The sequence below is a fragment of the Gobius niger genome, assembly GCF_951799975.1.
Source record: "Gobius niger genome assembly, chromosome: 2".
Taxonomy (NCBI): Eukaryota; Metazoa; Chordata; class Actinopteri; order Gobiiformes; family Gobiidae; genus Gobius; species Gobius niger.
In genome coordinates this window covers 36,142,468-36,164,518 of record NC_136853.1, presented here as the reverse complement: position 1 = coordinate 36,164,518, position 22,051 = coordinate 36,142,468, and the positions used below count along the sequence as shown (strand labels likewise).

General features: G+C 41.3%; 1 protein-coding gene across 1 annotated transcript in view; it reads left to right on the top strand.

Annotated features, from left to right (window-relative positions):
• Positions 1-1,454: 1,454 nt before the first annotated feature.
• Positions 1,455-22,051, top strand: part of LOC306959435 (copine-8) — a 122,226-nt gene continuing 101,629 nt past the window's right edge. Inside the window, exon 1 of the mRNA XM_079551546.1 lies at positions 1,455-1,882. Within this exon, the coding sequence (XP_079407672.1) occupies positions 1,689-1,882 (194 nt within the window). The 5' untranslated portion in view covers positions 1,455-1,688. The remainder of the gene's footprint in view (positions 1,883-22,051) is intronic.

The window sequence follows — 22,051 nt, the reverse complement described above, 5'->3', positions numbered from 1 at the left end:
GATAATTTCATCATTGAAAAATACCTCATAAATGTACAAACAAACATTTATGAGGCTCACCCCACCTTAGATATGACTGTAAACTTTACTGGGAGTGGGGACGTCTCCAGCGCGTTTCCATGGAGATGTGACGAAAGGCAGCATAATTTGAGATTTAAAGGTTAGTTTCTCATTCAAGCACATTCTTTTATTACACACTGCAGCAACAGCATTATCTGTGTCATTAGAAGCAGGTTTTGTTTTGCCACAACAATATAGTCTAAAATGTTACGCAGTGTACCTTTAATTCACAAACCAGTCGTTACAGGAGTTGGATACTGTTGAACTAGATTGTGGGAATAGGCCAAAACAGTTACCGGATCCTCTAAAGTATTTCCTGAATTCTTTACCCAAAAATAAAGAATGGAGGATCAATTTAAGCCCTGACTCGGTCTAATGTGAAGTAGTCAAAATGAATCTGCATTCATTTTCTCTGCCTTGTATATCTTTAGGTTTGTCCTCCATAGTCTCTTCAAGTCTACGCCTTGTTCATGTGGACTTTTTTCATGTTGTGTTCGATATAAAATGCAATATAATCTTGCAAAGACTGGTAAACTTAAGTTTTTCCTGTTCTGTTTTATAACAAATGTAATAGAACTGAAAAAACGAGAAAAATTAAAGGATTTTGAACGGGGCGGACTGGCCATATGTCCATTCTGGAAGAGCACAGAAGGGCCACTGGCTCGAGGGCCACCAGTCCCACCTCAACACCGAGCTTTACCCGAATCTAAAAGCTGAAAAGAAAAGCATCAAAATAGCGAGAAAAAGAGGATGAAAACATGAGAAAAATATGGACAAAAAAACACAACAAAAAATGATAGAAAAAATAATTGTAAAAAAACAACAAAAATATGACAAAAATGTGGTGACGCGACGAAAAGTTTCCATCACTTTTGTAGGTCTTAGCTTTCAAATGACGCGTTACATTATTGATCTCCAGTCGAGAAGCTTTTAGATTTGGGTAAAGCCCAGTATAAAAAAACATGAATCTAAAAGGAATTCCGTGGAGTATGGTGTGCCTCAAGGTTCAGTTTTTGGACCATATTTATTATTTATATTATTGATTTTGCTTCTGTTTCTACGACCTTTCCCGTTCTTTTTGCTGATGATACCAGTCAAAAAAATAATAATAAAAAGCCGAACTGGGAAAAATGCACTCGTTAGTGTTAAGACGGGTGTGGTAAGAGGTTAAAATATGTATTTGTATTTGTGCACAATTACGCCAATTTGGGCCAGGCTGGTCAGAATCCAGGGCTGTTTTTCAGTCCCAGTCCGCACCAGAATTTGAACAAACCACAATGCATAGCAAACCTGTATGGCCACACTGACACATTCCATAACCTCTGTAATAGGTCTTTTCTTGTCACTTATATGGCAGCAAGCGGCGAATCTGCCAAATGTAGCCTCGAAGAGCAGTCAGCTGAGGCGTTATGAATGGGCGAGGGAAGGATATGGGAGAAAGGCGCGCATAAAAGGGGGAAAGGAAACACACGGGGGACTGAAAGGACGAGGAATATCGCGCAAAGAGAGAGGCACGCGCGGAGAGAAAGAGCGAGTGACATCACATCCCAACCCTCAGCCCGGCCGCGCTTCACTTTGCACCTTTGCTCCACTTCTTCCTGCCGTCGAGAGAGCAGACGCGCGCGTATATGTACACGGGCAACTCCACGCTTCTTCCGCCGCCGCTCGAAAAAGGGGCCGGACCGGTGCGCCGAGGGACACGGGAAAAATACACCCTTGACAGGATGAACAACAGTTTTGTCAGCATGGCGTCGATAGGCGACTTTGACCCGCTCAACGCCACGATCCCCGCGACCAAAGTTGAAATCACGGTGTCCTGCAGGTAAGGGAACGACTCCTTTCCTTTTTTTTTTTAACCTACTTTACCCAAACTGTGTCTAACTCTGTGGTTTGTCACAAATGGAGCGGCGACAAAATGCTGTGTTATATTTTGTTGACATTGTTGGGAGAAGTAGCGCGTGCCATGATGACTATTCCACATAGTTTTGAGGCATTACGCAAATAAAGAGGCATTGAAGGAGCCCGCAAGATATTACACCATGAGGCTACATCCTAAAATAAGACCCCCTACGTTGTTTAGGTGACTGGTTTAAACTTTTGATGGTGGTATGAGTGGTTGACATAGGTTTGCTTCTTGCTTGTTGGAGCCCATATGGAAGAAATACGTTTTAAAGGTTTTAAGATTTATCAACCCAGCACAATAAAGGCTTTTTTTTTTTTTAGTAAATATTCAGAATTATGATGCGGGAGTTGTTCTTTTCTTTTTCTCTTTTGTCTACTTCACTGTTTACCCTGTGTCGCAAGCTTACATAGGAGGCTTGTATACTTTGGGTCTCGTCGTGACATTTAAACGCGCAGTAATCCGAAAGTGAGATGAGATTGGCTGTCAAAATGTATTCTGTGTGGGACCTGCGATAGGGTCACGTTTTGGCAGGTACTGTTAAAGGAACAGGCCACCGTTTATACACACTGAGATATGTTCTTGCCTGAGCTTAGACGAGTTGATGCGTACCTGTCCTGGTCTGCGTGCGTGCCCGTGGAAGAGCGTGGTCGCTTTTAACTTCACCCCATTTGGAGCCATAGGAATATACTGGGAGAGGCCAAATGGTAACAACGTCTGGTTGTTTTGCGTGACTGAGCGTCTGCACAAAAGACCAGACAGGTACGTGTCAACTCGTCTAAGCTCAGGTAGGAACATATCTCAGTATGTAAAAATGGCGGCCCGTTCCTTTAAACTTGGCATATGTTCTACACAAAAGAACTTTAAATGGTCACTTTCAGTACATTTGTGACGGGAAAAAAGCAGAAATGTAATCCAATGAAATACAATGTCTGATGTTTTAGGTTGTCTTGCAGTGTAACACATTTTCCTACAATATCGTATAAATATGGACTTGGTCGGAACAGTTTTCTCCAAATGACATTATTGCTACATGTGCTTATCTGGTGTAGAGGATTGACATTGAGAAGAAAATGTATTGTGATAATTAAAGATCTTGTTTACATCCATTACAGTGATTATTAATACATGGTGTGGTCTTTGGCTTTTCTCATGTGGTTATCAGGAAATTAGATTAGATCTACTATAAACAGATAAATAAACAAATAGGCCAACATAGATACTAGGGTTGGGCGATAAGGCAAAAAAAATATTAAAATAAAGTTTCATATTGAACGATCTCCATTTTCAAACCTTTTATATCAACCCAATATTTTCTCCCCAGTGTCATTTATTATACAAAAATCTTCCATTGTTTTCACTCAAACTCCAGAACTGTTTGATTTTACTGTCCATGAATTTGTTTGATTATTAAGACCCAAGAGGATTATTGAAATCGGCAAAAGTTGAGATTGCGATTTCGATTCAATTTCAATTAATTGCCCAGCTCTAACAGAACCATATGAGAATGAATGAATAAGTAAATTAATAAATAAATTAATAATACCACACTTAAGGATCACTACTGTAGGAATGTATTCTGCTGTCATGTGAATGGTGGCATCAATATAAAGCGAAAAGACACTGTTTGCATGTAGCCTATGCCGACCTGGTGTGTGATCAGTTTGATGCGATAAGAGCTGACAAGGAGCAAGAGAAAGATCCTGCTGTGTATTTAACCTCTTGAATATGTGACCAGGGGCTGTATCGATCATTGTGGGATGGTCGTCTCCTATGCAAAAGAAGTGATGGTGTGAATGAAATATGCCTCCCTAAGGCCGTGGGTTATGTGCGCTCCATGTTGTGTTTTTTCTGCTATTTGTTTTCAGAAGACCCCTAAGAATCTGGTTAAATGTGCCATATCCTTTGATCCAGATAGGCCAGGTCACCTCTCACGTGCTGCTAATGTCACTCTCTGTTGGGGGATCTAGAATACATTGCCTTCGAGCCTAAGTTAGAGGAAAAATGAGCTCATATAGACATTGATTTAACCTCGTAACCCCCGCATTAACCAAGCACATTTTCTCACCCAAATCTAAAAGCTTCTTTTAAAAACGTCAAAATAGCGGAAAAAAGTGCTCAAAAGATGCTACATAATTTCAGTTCTATTTCAAGTTTTTGCACTTGTGTAAACTAGGGCTGTCACGGTATGAAAATTTTACCTCACGGTTATTGTGACCAAAATTATCACGGTTTTCGGTATTATCGCGGTATTTTTTTTAAAATGTGTGTTAATATGTTCAGAAGCATTGATAGTCCTACACAAACTGAAATCGTTTCAAAAAAAGTTTAACAGTGCTTGTTACATAAAAAAAATACAGACAAAGCCTTTTCACATCAAAGTAAAGGAACTATAACGATGTGTTGTTGATCGTTTCGAGGGTATTACATGTACTATTTATAGCGTCAGAAACGAAGATAAACCGTCTATATCAGGAACATTGTTGTTGTCCTTCCAGTGAGCTTTTGCTTTGCAGATTTGGGAAAATACCATCATTATCAAATTCCTAATACTGCGGCGAGAGTGAATCTATTGCAATCTGCCACCGGGAGCCCCGTAACGCATTGTGCCATCGTGCGGAGGTATCCGCGACATGTTTATGTACTGGCGGTGGCGCTGCAGCCGCACTATGGGGCGACTCGTTACATTCTCCTTCAACCCAAAGTCCCACATCAGCATTCCAGCTAAAACGCTAACTTACTTGCTATAACATACAATTATGCCATTTCCCCGTGGCTTCAGCCGTAGGAGCCTCCAGCTCCAGGCTGAGTGAGCCCCGCTGCCCCACGCTCGCCCTCTCGCTCCCTCACTTCACCTGAGCAGCGCTACAGCCGCCCGCATCCGCCGGCTGACTGTAGGCTCGTCTACTCGCTAACCCATGGATCTATTATATTAAACTAACCCAGCTTTAACAGACGCACCACTGAGGGCGATGAACCACATGAGACATCGCGCTGACGCTGAGGTGAAAGTTATACGGCTTTATATTACGACAAGTGAACTTTTACTGCTTTTACTTCGTAGCTAGCGGGAGCGGCTAATGCATCTGCACAACAAAGCTACGCCGACACAGCGCGCAACTGTGCAGGAGACTGAGCACCAAACTGATCTAAGTTTTGTGATGCCTGTAGCTTTATATTTGACAATAGCCGCGGAAACTGCAGCAGATGAGACGGTGGCTGGTGAGGCTCACCGTGCCTACACCGCGGGTGCGGTTATTCACCGAGATAATAATAAAAACACAAAACAAGACGGTAATTTTCACCGTCAAAATTTTTACCGGGGTTTACCGCTACACCGGTTACCGTGACATCCCTAGTGTAAACTGCCACTGTTGACCGGCCATACGTTCCTCAGAACAAGTCAACCAGCCATCGAAGGAAAGTACTGGGTCTCAGATTATGATAGCGTTGTCCAACCATTGAGAAATGGAAACTCATATTGCGTGTGTTGTTGACCTATGCATCATTGCATCTGAAAAAGTGATTAGCTCATTGGTATGAAAAGGGCCAAAGGGTTTATCTAGTCATTTCCAGTAAGTGCCACTGCTGAAGAGTGAATCATTAACATTTATTGAATTTGGAACATTTATGAATGACAATAAAATACTGATTTTGGAGTGGTTTATAAGAAAGGCAATTAGATGAGCTGGAGTTGTGCGAAATACCCCCTCCATCCATTTTCTTCCACTTTACCGTTTCCGGGTCGTGGGGGCAATCTGTTGGAGCTGCCCAAATCACATTGCACCATCCCCTTCCTACAGTTGGTGAGTCCACAGAAGGACGGCCTCACGGTTCTAACCGGGCCTGTTGGTCTCTCATAAGGGGCTTCTGAACCGCTCGTTGTCTGACCCATCACCTAGGACCAGTTTGCCATGGGAGACTCTACAGATTTAGAAACAATCTGACAATATCCCTATGCTTAGAGACAGCTCCATCTACAAATCTATAATAAAACATATTTTTCAATGGTCCTTATGGTCCTTATGTCTTCGCAACGTATGACTCAAATATGATGAAAGATGAATATGAACCCTTTCACACTGTTCTGGTGTCTATTATGCATTGACATATTCATCCATAATTATGACATCTATTTTACACCAATTTGTAAATATAATAATTTTTAAGAGCAAACATTTTATTGTTTTTAAAAGATGTTTTTCATATTTGTACTCCAATCATGCAAGCTAATTCACAAAGTAATTAGTGTATTTAATAAGAATCTAAATTGAGGAGACTTTCTACTCAGTTTGCTGCTGTTGCCGTGTTACAATGTTAACTGCCATGCTGTTGCTATGTTATGACATTACACGGACATCTTTTGTTCAGGCTTTTTTAACTACTTTATACATTGTAGTGTAACTTAAAATAAACTATGCATCTGTATGATCCGTATGTTTAACTATATGATCAAATGCAGTGATGCTTTAGGCCAGCAGTGTGCACTTCCCTACGACAAAACAGAAGTTACAAAGCAGCTTTGTATCTGAGAACTTTCTGAAGAGCGAATGAAATTTAGAGTTCAGAGTTGTTCGTCTCTGATTATCGTAGTAATGCTGCTTTTCAATGCATACTTTGTCCTAGGTACTCTTTTTATTGGTTCATCCTAAGAAAAACTCGAGCAATGTCCTGTAAGCTGTGACAAGCTGTGGTGAAATGCATTTAAGTCTAAGGTTAAATTTGCTGAGATTTATTTGTAACTTATTTACATCTATTGCAATGTAATGTTTACTGGATGATTGAATATGGGGTAGGCAGGCACATACTACTCTTTTTGAGCTTCCATAACTGTATATTTATGAATTTTGAAATAAAGAAAAAATGAATGTAATCTGCTCAAATAAATAAACAAAACTAAAACTAAACTATCTCTGTACGCCCTGCGTCTCAGCAAAGCAGCCCATCCACCGCTACCGGCTCTAGCTCATAATGCACTGTCAGCCATCAAACATTCCCACACTGAGGCCACTGTGATCGAATGGCATTGAACAGTATTTGCGCCGCTGTTTTATTAATGCAGTTAATAAAAAAATCAGGCAAAACAGAAAACAATCCTCAGCAAAGTTAAGTTCAGATGCTCCAACAGAAAGTTAGCAGCCTGTAGTGTTCAATGGAGCCGGTCACAGCGGAGAGAGAAAGAAAAGAAGGAAGGCGCAGAGAGAGAGAGAGAGAGGGGAAAGCCGCGTCTCCTCACACAAAGCCTGAACCTCCGCCGATACATCTGCGTCTTTGGGCTAAAAATAAGTTTCCGAGGCTATTGACCAATGATTACCAGCTCCATTCTGCTCTGCACAAACAGCGCTGTGGGAAAGACAGGCTGCGGGTCGGGGGATACACAAGGACCTGACACATGCTTTTTGGAGCAGGGCGCAAGATGTTGGACGCTCTCTGACCATATGTGCACAACAGGTCCTGCAGATAAAGTTGCAGACCATGCAGCTGTAGAGACTGAGGACAAGTTCATTCTTACTCAGTGAACTCTGGGTGATGTGAGGGACTTTTCAAAATGGACTTTCCCCTCCAGCATCACACCCTACGGTTACAGCCAAGCCCGTTCTGTTTACTACTTATAGTATATACCATTTGGTTTGGTTTATGTCGAGCGGACACAATGGGCAATGCACACGTCACCATGGAGACTACAGATTTTAAGTTTTCTCCCTCTGAGCGTGTGAGAGGGTGATAAATACCACCAAAGACACACCAACTCCGAGGACAAATGAATGAGCTGTGCAGTCAATCAGGCCTAATATCGGACTGTACATTTTTTGTGAGATTTGACAAACAAAATATACTAACTTTAGTCATAAGATGTGAGTAAAAAAAAATAATATAACGTTCAGTAATGGACACATGCTGTATCTATACCATGTTGACATATAGGACTAGTGCCTTAAAGTTGTGGTGTCCTGAGCTGCTCAGTGCAGAATTTAATGGTCATATATACACTTTGTCCTGGAATTAGTTATTATGAATTGTAGACAAAAAACAAACAAACGCCACAACCAGAACACAAGGCTGGTATTTTCCTCACAGTGTAAAGAGAAACAACCTAAACGTGGCAGGCAGCGACATGCTAAACTGCGCAGGAAAGACAATGCCACATTATGAGAAAACAACCAGTCAAAAAGTAGCGCGGATAAATGATACAGGAGCGGTCTGTCACTTAAAGGAACAGGCCACTGTTTTTCCATACTGAGATATGTTCTTACCTGAGCTTAGACAAGTTGATGCGTACCTGTCTGGTCTGTGTGCGTGCCCGTGGAAGAGCTTGGTCGCTTCTAGCTTCACCCCCGTTTGGAGCTATAAGAATACATTGGGAGGCCTAATGCTAACAACATATTTGTTCGTTTTGCGTGACTGAGGGCACGCACAAAGACCAAACAGGTCCGCATCAACTCGTCTAAGCTCAGGTAAGAACATATATCAGTATGGAAAAACCGTGGCCTGTTCCTTTAATAGAGCCCGTGTGAAACATTTTTTCCGCTGCACTTAAAGCAGGACTAAGTAACTTGTTTACCTTAGTAAATCCTTTTTACCCCCTCTGGGGATAATGCAAGTGTTAATGTGATGAGTGTGGGGGGGTCTTTCATCTCCCCCTGGTGTCTATGGCCAGAACAGGACACTTGCAACTTTTCCTGCTTCGACCCGTAGGCGCAATACACACTAATGGAATCACGAAGAAGAAGCTAACAGGCTAACGGGCAAAGCTATCTGTGGGCTAGCGCTACTTTAGCAGTATTCACAGCCAAGTTTGAGTGACAAAAAATATCTCTATTGTGTAATTGGGTTGTGGCTCAATGTACAATATCCCTCTCTCCCTTTGTCTTTTCTGTCAGCGTAGTGTTTACTCTCACGGACAATGCTACATGCTCCAACATGCTCCAACACCTGCAGTGGCGCTTATGGCCTCTAGGGGCATGAGTTACTTAGTTCTGCTTTAAAGTTGCTACTAAATAAATAGACCAAAAGTGTACTGAAAGGGTATAGAAGTGGACCGAACCAAACATGCTCAACTGAAACGGTTCAATAGTTCACATGTAATGCTAAAATAAAGACTCACATGCACACTGCCAGACTTTTACATTTTAATTAATGATTAAACAATGAATTGTACTGTGTGTTATCCCCTAGTTTCTTCTTCCAAAGATGAAAAGAAATAAATATATTTTCCTCATTTTTCCTAGAGTTGTGGCTGACTGACGCGTTCTCCTAGCAACTGCAAGCATTCTGTAGGGAATAAATATATTCTATTGTTCATTCACAATAACATACATACAGTAATAAGGTCATGGAGAAGCTCTGGCAGACAATAAACAGTGTTCTCAACCCTCCTGGCTAGAAGCATAAACGCTGATCACTGTGCCTGAAGCCAATCCAAAAACTGCTACTTGTATTTGTCAGGTCAAGAATAATGTTGGATCAGTTCACTTATTGATGGGCCTGTAACACAAGCTGGCTTTCTTATGATTGAGTCTTTCTGCTCTGACCTGGATTCAATGATTGTATTATATTTTCTGTGTTATATTTATATTATTATATTTGTTTTATTATTATTATATTTTCTTTTACATGTTTTGCAGTGCTACATAGTGAACATGTATTTTATGTAACTTCTATGAACTTGGCAAGTTCACATATAATTTAATACAAGGACGATACAGGCCTACTTAGTTTTATTTTAAGCAAGTTTTAGGTCCAGTGAATTTCGCAAGACCTCATAAATGCATTATAATCACATGGCCCAAAAGCCTGCACCCCCCCCTCTCCTCGAAGCTTGTATTTTCTCAACATTCTGCTTCGTGAGGTCTGTCCTAATTCTTGGTGACAGGAGCGAGGAGAGCCAAGAGACCATCCCAGCCCTGACACACTCACACAAGCTACTATACTCACTATAATGTCACACACACACACAGCATTCTGGCAGGCAGACATCCGCTGTAGTGGCATGTTACCTTAATTGGCTTTGTCAGCGCCCTCACTACAGTTTAGTGTAGTGTCCTGTTTCCCAGATCAACACATGTCAGAGAGGGCCTCGGTCCGACTGTGACTGCCTGAAACTGTCAAGACCCCAACATCTGTTTTACACACCTGCAAAGTAGGGTGGTTCATATGGTACTTCCAAATTTTGCCAGATGGCATTTTGTCTTTGTTTTCCCATTGACATCATTAGTCAATAAAGGGTGGCACGCTTTTTCACAATTTTGATGGTTCTAGGCCGACCGAACAATGCGTAACTTTCGCAGGACACAGAAATTTGAACAATACAAAAGTAAATAGAGTTGACATCTAATAAGGCATCTAATAAGGGTAATATACCTCTCTGCTGTGTCGTTGATTTTTTTATGATTAGTAATTTTTTATTTTAAGGACAGACAGATTAACAATAGAGCAAAATGCGGTGTCGTTGATAAAGGAATTAACTTTTTGTCGCAGATTCAGGGCTACTTCTGCCGTCGGCCATACTGTCTTTGCTATGCCTGATCCCGTGGAAGCTGAGCAGGTGGAGCCTGGTTCATACTTGGATGGGAGACTGTTTGGTAACACCAGGAAGTGTGGGGGGAATGTAGTGAGTGAGTGAGTGGTCGGTGGTGGTCGGAGGGGGCGATGGCACAGACTGGCAGCTGTGCTAATGCTGTCCTGCTGCAGAGGCAAAGACAAGCTGACCCCCTCACCTGCCCGAGCACCACGCAAACACACACACATCTGCAAAGGAGCCGCAAAGAAGTGGATACTTGTTTTAAGAATGTCAGAAGCAGACAGCGGATAGTTAGCGCTTGGTATCTTGTGTGATGCGGACCCCACTCTCAAGGCCACGACTTCACAGAGTTTTGACTTGCTAACAGCTTAAAGCATAACTAAGTAACTCATGACCCTAGAGGCCATAAGCGCCACTGCAGGTGTCGTAGCATGTTACGTTTTTTTTTACTCATTCTTGGTCCGTGAGAGTAAATACTACGCTGACAGAAAAGGCAAAGGGAGAGAGGGATATTGTGCATCCAATTACAGAATGGAGATTCTTTTTTTCACTCAAACTTGGCTGTAAATACTGTTTAAGTGGCGCTAGCCCGCTGTTAGCTTTGCCCGTTTGCCTGTTAGCCTCATCTTCGTGATTCCATTAGTGTGTGCTGGTGGTTTCGACCCGGAGGCGGGAGAGTTGCAAGCATGGTTTTCTGGTCAGACACTTGTATTACTCCCAGAGGGACAGCAAAAAGGATTTATTAAGGTAAACAAATTACTTTGTGCTGCTTTAATTAATAAATACATAAATCACCGTTATTTTTATTTTAATAATCGCGCGATTAACCTTCTTTGTGACCAGGTGAACTTTTAGTTTTTAGCTAAAAATGAATAAATTCCGTTTCCTTCCCTAATAGACATTACAAAAAAAATCCCAAATTTCATGGCACAAAATACCCATCCACAGCTATATTTATTGCACAAAGCTTCAACTTAAACCAACCAGGCAGACATTTCTAAATTGTGCATTGCTCTAAGCCTTTTATCTCAGTTTCCTGTGTGTCTATTGCATTTGGGAGTATAGGAGACCCGACATGCTTGGATGTGTCAACCCAGGCCATGGGGCTAGACATCAGACGCACAGACAGATAGAGAGACAAAGAGAGAGGCAGTCCCTCGTGGAATGCAGGCATGCCCCCTGCGCGATGTGACCGGGGTGAGGATGACTCGATTAGGCCTCTCCTCTCTGCAACCCCCCTCTCCCCCCGCTCTCACTGGGGCTCTAAATAGGACTGTGACACTGTGATTTACTGCATGTCGAGTAATCTGACTTGTCAAAAAAGTCTCAATCAGTGCCTTCCTCCGACAATCTGCCACCTCAATCTGTTCTAGTGCACAGCCCAAATAGCAGATAACCAGGCAATTTCCATTCACATATCACACGCATCTCCAAAGGCCACCAACCTGCAGAGATTCATGATGTTTTGATTTTGTTCTTATTATTCAGGGCCGCAATATGAGCGACAAAATGTCAACGGATCACATCTGAGCCTGCGTTTATGTCTGCGCGCTGGACAGATGAAGTAACATAAAAAGTAACATAAAAATGACATACATCTGAGTTGGTGATAAGGATGCACCGATCCAATACTGGTATCGGATATCGGATACTGGGTAAAATACGATATCGGGTATCGGCTACAAATATCCGATACTGAACCGACACCAGTTTTGGCTCTCAACGCCTTAAAAACTAAAGCTAGCGAGTGCATGCTAATGCTAACGAAACTAATCAAGGCTGGGTCCGGAACTATGATAGAAATACCTAAGGAAGCCTAATATAATAAAATAACCACCGCTCAAGCCAAGTGTTTGTGTTTCTTTGTATTAACATATTTGTAATGATCAGATCACACATGTGAGTTGTTCATATTAATGTAACCTAAAGCCGTCATATACCCAAGGATAATTAATGCAGAAAAGTCCAGTGATCCTTGTTTTATGTTAATCCATTAGTTTATCAATAGATATAGTTGATACTTGATCTGTAATATCATGATAAAATATGACATCATTGATCTTAAAATGGAGAAGAGTCAATTAAATTTTTCACTCAGAGAAAGACACTTTTAAGAAAGTCTCTTGGTATCGGTAAATATTGGATATAGGCAGACACTCAAACCAGAGAATCGACATCGGTAGCAAAATAGTTGGATCGGTGCATCTCTAGTTGGTGAGACTGAATAAGCAATCAAGTGTGTCTGATTACAGCACCATAGTTAGAATCTGGATGTTTCGCTGTAAGCTTGAGTCCTCTCCTAGCAATGTTCTGGCCAATGGGGTCATGTGTGAAGATGGGGTTGTCAAAAAACCATACCCACATACTTCATTTACTACTTCAAAACTAGTCTTTAAACTCCATTCTCAATTGCTAAGGTACTGATGCTTTGATGTTGAGGTGTTTTCCAATTTCCCAAATGTCTGAAAATGACTATGATGCTGTAGAAGGCGGACGTTATTCAGAATGATAACATACATTTTCATTATGTTCAAAAAGGTGTGGTAGATAAAAATAACGCAGTATAATATAAGCTGTGGAGAATGGATATGAAAGACGGTGTCACAGAGGCTTTGTGTTGTTGCACAGCTGCTCCTGCACTGATATGTTCTTAGGACACATTCTCAGCCCTTCATTCTCATTACCTTCTTGCTTGCATGTTCAAAAGGAAAAAAAAACAACTCTTGAAAGCAGTGATATAGGCTTTAACGTTAATCTCCCATAAATTACATGTTATTTCCGTGTGTAATGTCCTATATACAGGAATGAAATTGCCTGTCATTTTTACCTTTCATCAGTAGATTGCTCTTAATGCCTCTCCTTTGAATGAAATTAGATGTCCATTTCTGTCACTATATAATCGTAATATGTAATATAGCAGAAATCACAGTAGAGGCATTCAGCTGCGGTAGCTCTTCATTATGATACACTTGGAGGGCTGAGTTTCAGTTTATGGCATTTTCTTCTAATTTTCTTCCCCTGGCAGTACTACTCCTATTTAGGGATGCACGATAATATCGGCCGCCGATAATTATCTGCACTTATCGGCATTTTTGACGGCATTTTTGACGGCATCTCCGATAAGCCGATAAAAAAAAAATCGGCCGATAATTAGGCCCGATAATTATGAGCTCAAATTTCATTGAATCTGTGGCTCCAGCTCTCTCGGTGGCAGTGCCGCCCCGCACGTCCTGCAGCCCGGAGCTGCTGCAGACTCAGGACAGCACATTTACAGCAGCAGATATACGCTCTCCCCGGCCGACTTCTGCACGGTTTTAGCTGAAAAATACGAAGAGTATTCCAGCCAAACAGCGCTGTGCAGGCGCTCTCCGTGAAGGAAGAGTTTTGCGACTTTTTACATCGAAGTCACTTCAACATTAGCAAAGCAACAAAATGAGAAAAAGGAACGAGGAAATGAAAACCGCGGACCTGCTAACGTAAGTTACTGGAACAGAGCGGGGCCTAAAAACCCATGTATTATCTTCTTGTTTCTCGTTAAATAAAGACAATAGCCCCGTGATTCTATGAACGAGAAAAGTTTTATATTGATGAAATGAGCCACGCAACTCGTGTTTTTTTTACCTCACGAGGCACAAATGCATAAATGAGCCCAATGCAGGAGAGAGTGTCTTGTTTTTGTGCTGTAGTATCGTATTATTAGTCAAACTTGAATCTGTCACAGGCACAGATTTGGCATCACTTCTCTCTCATGTCAGAGACGCCTCTAGACTCAGTGAAATACCATAATACTGTCTATATTCCAGTATTGTAAAAAAATAGAAAAATACTAGGAAGGAAGTAGTAGTTGTAGTAATATTATTCTTTTTTTCTTTTTCTTTTTTTTTTAAAATAAGATGTGTGACACAGATGAACAGAGACAGACCTGCTCAGATGATGGAACTCTAAAAACCCATAGCTTTTAGAAAAAGGTGGAGACCCAAACCCAAAGTAAAACTCATTATTTGATTTATATTTATTTATACACTTGTATGTTGCTTGGTAGAGTTAATATATTTTGGGAAAATGAACTGTTACATTGAGTTTTTGTCAGAAAATGTGCAGTGCAAATATATATACTTAATAATCGGTGTCATTATCGGCATCGGGACATGCGGAGTTATCGGTTATCGGTTCAAATTGGCATTATCGTGCATTCTGATGTAAGTGTGAGCACTCAGATTTGGAGAGCCAGACCATAGCATTACTGGATGGTTGAAGTATTGCGTGGGAATGTTTACATTTTGGAAACTGCCAAAGAGCATTTATCAGTTATAATCCAGAAAAAGCTGAACAGTTCAGTGTCTACACCAATTTTTACTTCTCTTTAAAGAAGTAAGAATACAATGCTAATACATTTAAATACTTCACAACATGTCTTCAAATAATGAACAACAAAGGGGTAACATAAGAATAGAGAAATACCTTTCAATAACACAGGACTCTCATTTTATAGTCATAGAAGCTGTCCCCATTAATGCTGCAACTGCCAGTGCCTCCAGTAGTTAAAGCTCAGTGGCTGCATGTTCTGAGCTTTAGATATGACATGGCCTCAAACCTTTGTATTGAGCAGCGATTGTACAGAAATCCTCATGAAAGAGAGCAAAACCAAACATATATGTGTATAATCTCTACTAACATGTGAACTATGTGTTGATATTTGACTTACCAGACACTGACAACCCCAATGGACAAAATGTAGCATCTTGAAGCGTCAGAAGTAAACAACAGACAAAGCCATACTGAGAACCAATAAAGACCCTTGAACTATTGACTTAATTCCCTCCGAACTCAAATATGGCGCCATCTAGTTCGGGCTACATTCAGTCAAATGTGATGCAAGTCGCCATTAAAGTGATAGCCTGAAGTCTAAATGTATCAACATTTTAATCAAATGTGCAAAATTGACCATCTGGCTTTTTGATGTGAAGTAAGTAATTGGCAAGGCAACTTTATTTATATTGCGGACTTCGTACACAAGGCAACTCAATGTGCCTTACAAAAGAAGATAATGCAAAATTTCAATCAGGTTAAAGGAATAGGCCACCGTTTTTACATACTAAAATATGTTCTTACCTCACTTTAGTCGAGTTAATATATCCCCGTCTGGTCTTTGTCCGTGCGCTCTGTCACGCAAACGGAGCACATACGCAGCCTCTCCCACATGTCATATAGCTCCAAAAAAGCTCACGATAGAAGCTACCAAGCTCTTCCACGTGTTCCCTAATTAAATAAAGTTACTTGAAGTTTTTTCATGCGAAGTATATTTACACAGAAATGTAACGTGTCGATTTTATAAGCAGATAAAAAGGGGGACTATATTGTAAGGCGTAATGATACGAGGAGTAAAACGTCCGCGCAGTAACTCCTAAAGCTTATTGACGGAAGTGAGCGGGGGAAGTCTTTAGGAGTTACTGCGCGGACGTTTTGCTCCTCGTATCATTACGCCTCACAATATAGTCCCCCTTTTTATTTGCTTATAAAATCGACATGCTACATTTCTGTGTAAATATACTTCGCATGAAAACACTTCACGTAACTTTATTTAAATAGGGAACACGTGGAAGAGCTTGGTAGCTTCTATCGTGAGCTTTTTCGGAGCTATGTGACATGTGGGAGAAGCTGCGTATGTGCTCCGTTTGCGTGACAGTGCGCACGGACAAAGACCAGACGGGGATATATTAACACGTCTAAAGTGAGGTAAGAACATATCTTAGTATGTAAAAACGGTGGCCTATTCCTTTAAGGCATCAAGTTAAGGCAAAGCACATGTATAAAAACATCAAGACATGGGAAATACACAATGACTGGCCATTGACCGGGAGGAGGGGCTGAAGAAACATGTCGAGGCAGACGCAGAACGACGGGGGCGTGGTTATGTGTGTGCGGTTATTTACAGTCCGAAAGTCAGTGTTATGCAAAATATGACCCAGAGAGCTCAGTCCTTATCTGGTTTAGCTCCGTGGCTTGGCCTTAAAGGGAAGCGAAAGGTCGACTTATCTGTCAGAGTAGTCGAAGTCGAGTTGACTAGTCGTGTGATGACGTCATCGTATTTTCACCGAAGGAATAACACCTCTTTTATATCCATTACATTAAGTCCACGTCCAAATCCGTCATGTAATAATGTAGGCTCACATGTAAGCAAGTTTTGCAGCTTATTTTCTGAGTTAATATACAATATAGTGGCTTATTTCCATGTCCTAGGTTTTAACTGCATCCTCTCCCCTCTCGCCTCCTGCGTTTGTCTCTCTCTCCTCCTGGCCTCATCTGCACTCCTTTGTACTTAGGATCATATTCCTTGTATATCCAATGTCTGAAGCAAACGAGCTTTCGGTCCCAGAGTGTTAGATCGTAGTTGATTCCAAGTGAATGAGTCCGTGTGAGAGAGAAGCTAAAAGCCGTGGTGAAGAGACAGTCCTGGCTTCAACTCGCTCATATGGGTTGAATATGTGTGATAAATGAGACCGTTGAATCAGAAAAGCCATACTGCCAAATTCCAAAGATATCTGAGTGCATTAAAAGGCAATATATAGGGAGAAAAATATTAAGGTGTATGAGCTATGTTTGTTTATTCTGTAGTATTTTGTATTTCCAGTCTTTCAGGCCCCTTTGTGGCTTTCTCACCTTCAAAGTTAAAAGCACAGTGGACATCTATTTCCTTTGCACTTATTACCACAGCATGTTTCTATAGAAAAGCCACTTTGTTCTGCGTGCAGCCCTTGACCTTTCATTGACTGCTTGCTCTCGCCTTTAGATCTTTATCAACCCACTTTCTTTGCCGGAACAGTGTGATACTTGTGGGCCACGCAATTACCCTCACGTTGAGGAAGACAGACCGATGTATAGAACCCCACAGTCACAAACAAGAGATGCAAGAAGGTCGATGGTAATTCCTCTCCTGAAGTGATCAGAGAGGAAGGTGTTGCAGAATACACTCCAAAAGCCGTGGAGCAGTGGCTGCAAGTGAAGGCGTAGAAGCGGTCTCTTCAATACAGTTTTGCCCCGCTAATTGCTCGTGCGTTGGTGCCGCTACCATTAGAAAAAATCATTGGTGCTTCCTGCTGTGTGAAGCCACATGTTAACAGACAGAAAAGTTACTTGTGTCAATTCAAATGCTTTTGTGCTTGCGGGTGACATGGAACACGACGCAGCGGGAGTCACTGTGGTGGTCAAAGTCACAGCATCAATATTTGTCACTCTCTCAAAAAATGGCAAAGAAAGGCATGTTGCATAAGACATGGTCAGTTCATCTTGCAAATGTACTTTGGAGTTATAGGGCCCGATCTTGTGTCTCGAAACGCAGGCAATAGCGGAACATTTTGCTTAGCAGGAGCGCACTTCGTTATCTTGCCGCCCCAGACTTGGCGCATTTAAGTGGGTGGAGACACACTTTTTCCTCCAACCAGATTGACTCCACGGCCTGGAGAGGGGTTGTGGGGGAGTGGGGGGTGAACGTAAAGACTCAAATTAAACCTCTATGGCAGTGGCTCCCAAATCGAGTAGATTGAAAAAATACATGTCTTCAAAGGAAATTTACATGTAGGCCTATTTGTTAAAACGTACTACCGTATTTTTCGGACTATAAGTCGCTCCGGAGTATAAGACGCACCAGCCAAAATATGCCTAATGAAGAAAAAATTTTGGAAAAAAAATGTGCAAAGATCCTAAAGTGCGATATGTAAAACACGTAAAAAGACACAATATAAAAAACAGAACAAACAATGCCACATTAAAAGCCTATGGGCAAAATACTGTACAATAAAAGTCCATACAGATAAATAAAATAGAAGTGCCTAGTTTAAAGTGCCTTGTTTAAAGTGCCTTGTTTAAAGTGATCACAGCTTGAGGAAAGAAACTGTTAATATGTCGATCAGTAGAACATATGATGGAGCGATACCTTCTCCCTGACGGAAGCATCTCAAAAAAGGCCCTTGCAGGGTGGCCTGAGGCATCATTTGCAAGTTGTAAAGCTCGATTTAAGAGTCGAGCTTTATATGTGGCCTCCAGAGTGCAGCCAATGGTCCTGCTGGCTGAGCGAACCACTTTGTTCAAAGCCTTTTTCTCTTTCAGAGTGAGATTACCAAACCACACTGTAATACAACTGGTCAGGACACTCTCAATTACACAATAATAAAAGTTCAAAAGAATCCTAGTATTTTGGGTAAACTCTCGAAGCCTGTGTAAAAAGAAGAGGCGCTGTCTCGCTTTCTTAGCAGTGTTCATCGTATGTGAGCTCCAATTCAAGTCATGAGAAAGAGTCACACCCAAAAATTTACATTTCTCAACAATCTGCACATCAGAATCATGGATAGTAATAGGCAACTGATTCCTATTGTGACAAAAATCAATAACAAGTTCACATGTTTTTGAAGTGTTCAAAAGCAGGTTGTTTTCTCTACTCCACTGAACAACATTCTCCACCTCCTCACGATAATGAGATTCATCATTTGAACTGATCAGCCCAATGATGGTCGTATCATTGGCATATTTGATTATCACATTTTTATCATGAGATGCGACAAGGTCATGAGTATACAATGTGAACAGCAGAGGGCTCAAAATACACCCCTGCGGGGAAACCAGTGCTAACGAACAGCTCATCCGAAATACAACCATTGATTTTGACCCTTTGTGGTCGGCAAGTCAGAAAATTAAAAATCCAATTATAAATGGCATTATCGAGTCCCAAGCATTTGAGTTTTTCGATGAGCTTTGTTGGGACCATTGAGTTAAAGGCTGAACTGTAGTCTATGAATAGCATTCTACCATAGAAAAATAGGTGTCTGGTATGTTGAATTAAAACAAAGGAAAAAAAATCACATATTAGTTGCTCCGGAGTATAAGACTGTCAAACTATGGAAAAAAGTATGACTAAAAAAATACGGTACTTTAAATCAGTATAAAGCCCACACAGACATTGCTATTTGTTACTTTATATCACATGACAAATTCTATAAAATAGAGTCAAGTATTATTATTTGGGGGCCCCGTGGGATTTTCTGTTTGATAAAGGGCATCGCTCTGGAGTTTAGAAATGGCTGCTCTGTGGCATCGAGAGTTTCTGATTTGATGAGACAAGTCTGGGAGAATGAAATGAAGTGCTGGTGCAACCTTTAGATTGGTGCTCAGTGAGCTGTGGTGTGGGTTTAAGTATGCTTCAGTAGGGTTTTTCTCTGTGTCTCCCAGAATACTCTGCTCTGTTGCTAAGCGCATGGATCTACAGGTATCCACACAAACACACGGCCGTCAGAAGTCATGCAGTGAGCAGCACAAGAGAATGAAAGGACAGCCGCATGTAACTGTGTGCACGAACAGGGCTAAATAGGGACATGCAACAAAGCAACACTGCGTTTAATCTGATTCTCAGAATTATGTACAGGGTCTACTTAACTCTTTGCCTCTCAGCCCTTTTCTCAGATGTGCAAAAAAAACTAATTTTGCAAACATGAAGTAATTAACCTGGTGACGAGGATGATGACAATGACTATTGAACATAACAGTGATTATTATTTTTACTATTATTATTATTATTAGATACAGTGTAATGATGGTAATGATAATGATAATAGTTGTCGTAACATTAATGTTGGTGGTGATGATGATGATGATGGTTGTTATTATTACACTACACACCCACACACCACCACACAACACACCTACCAATACAGTCTAACTTTGTTTTGTTTCCTGGTTTAGTGTTTTTTGTTGTCTAGTATTTGCTTTATCAATTGTTGTCTGTTGTTTTTGCTGTCACTGTTGTTATAACTCACAATAAAAAAACTAAAATAAGATTTAAAAAAAATCATGTGCCCTGATGAAGACTCAGCAGAGTCGAAATGCGTTGGTGTTTTTGCAATAAAACTACTAAAGGAGTACGGCGTGCCTCGATCTTTCTTTTGCAACATAAAAAGTGTTTAAGTATTTTATCATAGCCTAGGTTTATTGGTTACTTTTTAATTAACAAAAGTAGTTTTCATAAAAAAGCAAATCGCACGTTTGTAAAATAGTTCTTGTAAGCAACATTTCAATAGCTTGGCAAGTCCAGTATGATACCCTTCTGTTTTTTATACACAGGGATATCAGTCTGGGCATGACGCCCTCGTGTGCAGGTCCTGCCAAAACTCAAATGGATCTGTGCGATCAGATTCATTTATTTGCACTTGCACTCATGTTTTTCTTTGAATTTTGATGGCAGGTATTTCTCTGGCCAATTTTGCCGACTTTTCCGTTGGTATGATGCATTTTGTTACATTTTCCCATGTGTAATGGGCCAACACATCGCTGACAGTCATAGCCTGTCTTCTAGGCAGCCTCTTTTTGAAACTTACCCAGTGCTGTTCATGTCGTTCTTATCCGCTTCCTCAAACTGAGCTGACTCTGATTCTGTCTCATTGTATCTTCATTTAGCTGGGCCTTGTATGTTTTAGTTCTTCCTGGATTTTGTTTGGAGAGTGGTGCTCTTCCCCAGCTCGGCATTGAGCGGAGTCCAGAGGCCCTTGGGTGGAGTGTTTTTGTCAGCGTATGCAACATGCGCTCGCCACTGCTGCTGCGGGGCTTCCCCTGGCTCCTAGTGTTCCACCTCCTGTTGTCAGAGGCCATTTCAACACTCGTGTGCATATGGCTTGTACTTGCTTAAGTGTACAAGTAGGCCTATAGCACACACCGCATATTCTTTCATATTAAAAAGTCTAAATGATGAGCGCTTCCAGCTCTGATTTCAGTCTTTTATATCCCCACAATCTGAGAACTTTCTACCATTAATCCATCCATCCACCCATTTTCTTCCACTTTTCCGTTTCCGGGTCGTGGGGGCAGCTGTTGGAGCTGCCCAAATCACATTGCACCAGCCTCTTATGGCTCCTCCTGCAGGTGGTGGGTCCACAGAAGGACGGCCTCATGGTTCTGACCGATCCTGTTGGTCTCTCATAAGGGGCTTCTGAACCGCTCTTTGTCTGACCCGTCACCTAGGACCCGTTTGCCATGTTACCAGGGGCAATTTTCCAGAACTCAGAGTTCAAAAATAGTATGTATTGGCTATATATTATAGCGTACTGAGTCCTCTATACCAGAGTTCCACCCAGGAGCTTGCTGGGACCTCATTTTGGCCCGGGAATTTAACAATTTAGACCGGCCCATATGGACATGCGGACACTTCTCTGTCTCCGCTGGATTGGACTTCACCAACTTACACTAAAGCGGAGGAGTTTTCCACTTCAACACCCCTCTGAGTTAAACACCCCTCTGAGTTAGATGCAAAAATTATTTCTGATTTGGATACATGCGTCATTATTTGATAGATTTACATGACAATAACATTTGTGTTACTTAATATATATCTGAAACAGCAGCCCAGGCTCCTGCTGCAGCCAAGTTAACGCCTTTAGGCCTGGAAAAGCACAACTGTGAGTTTGTTATTCATTCAATATTTTATTTTGATGGCTCAAAAGCACGGCGGCCACAACCATGAACATTTGAGTAATGTGCGATTGGTTTTGTGCCAATAAAAAGTAAAGACAAATCAAAAATACAGTAAA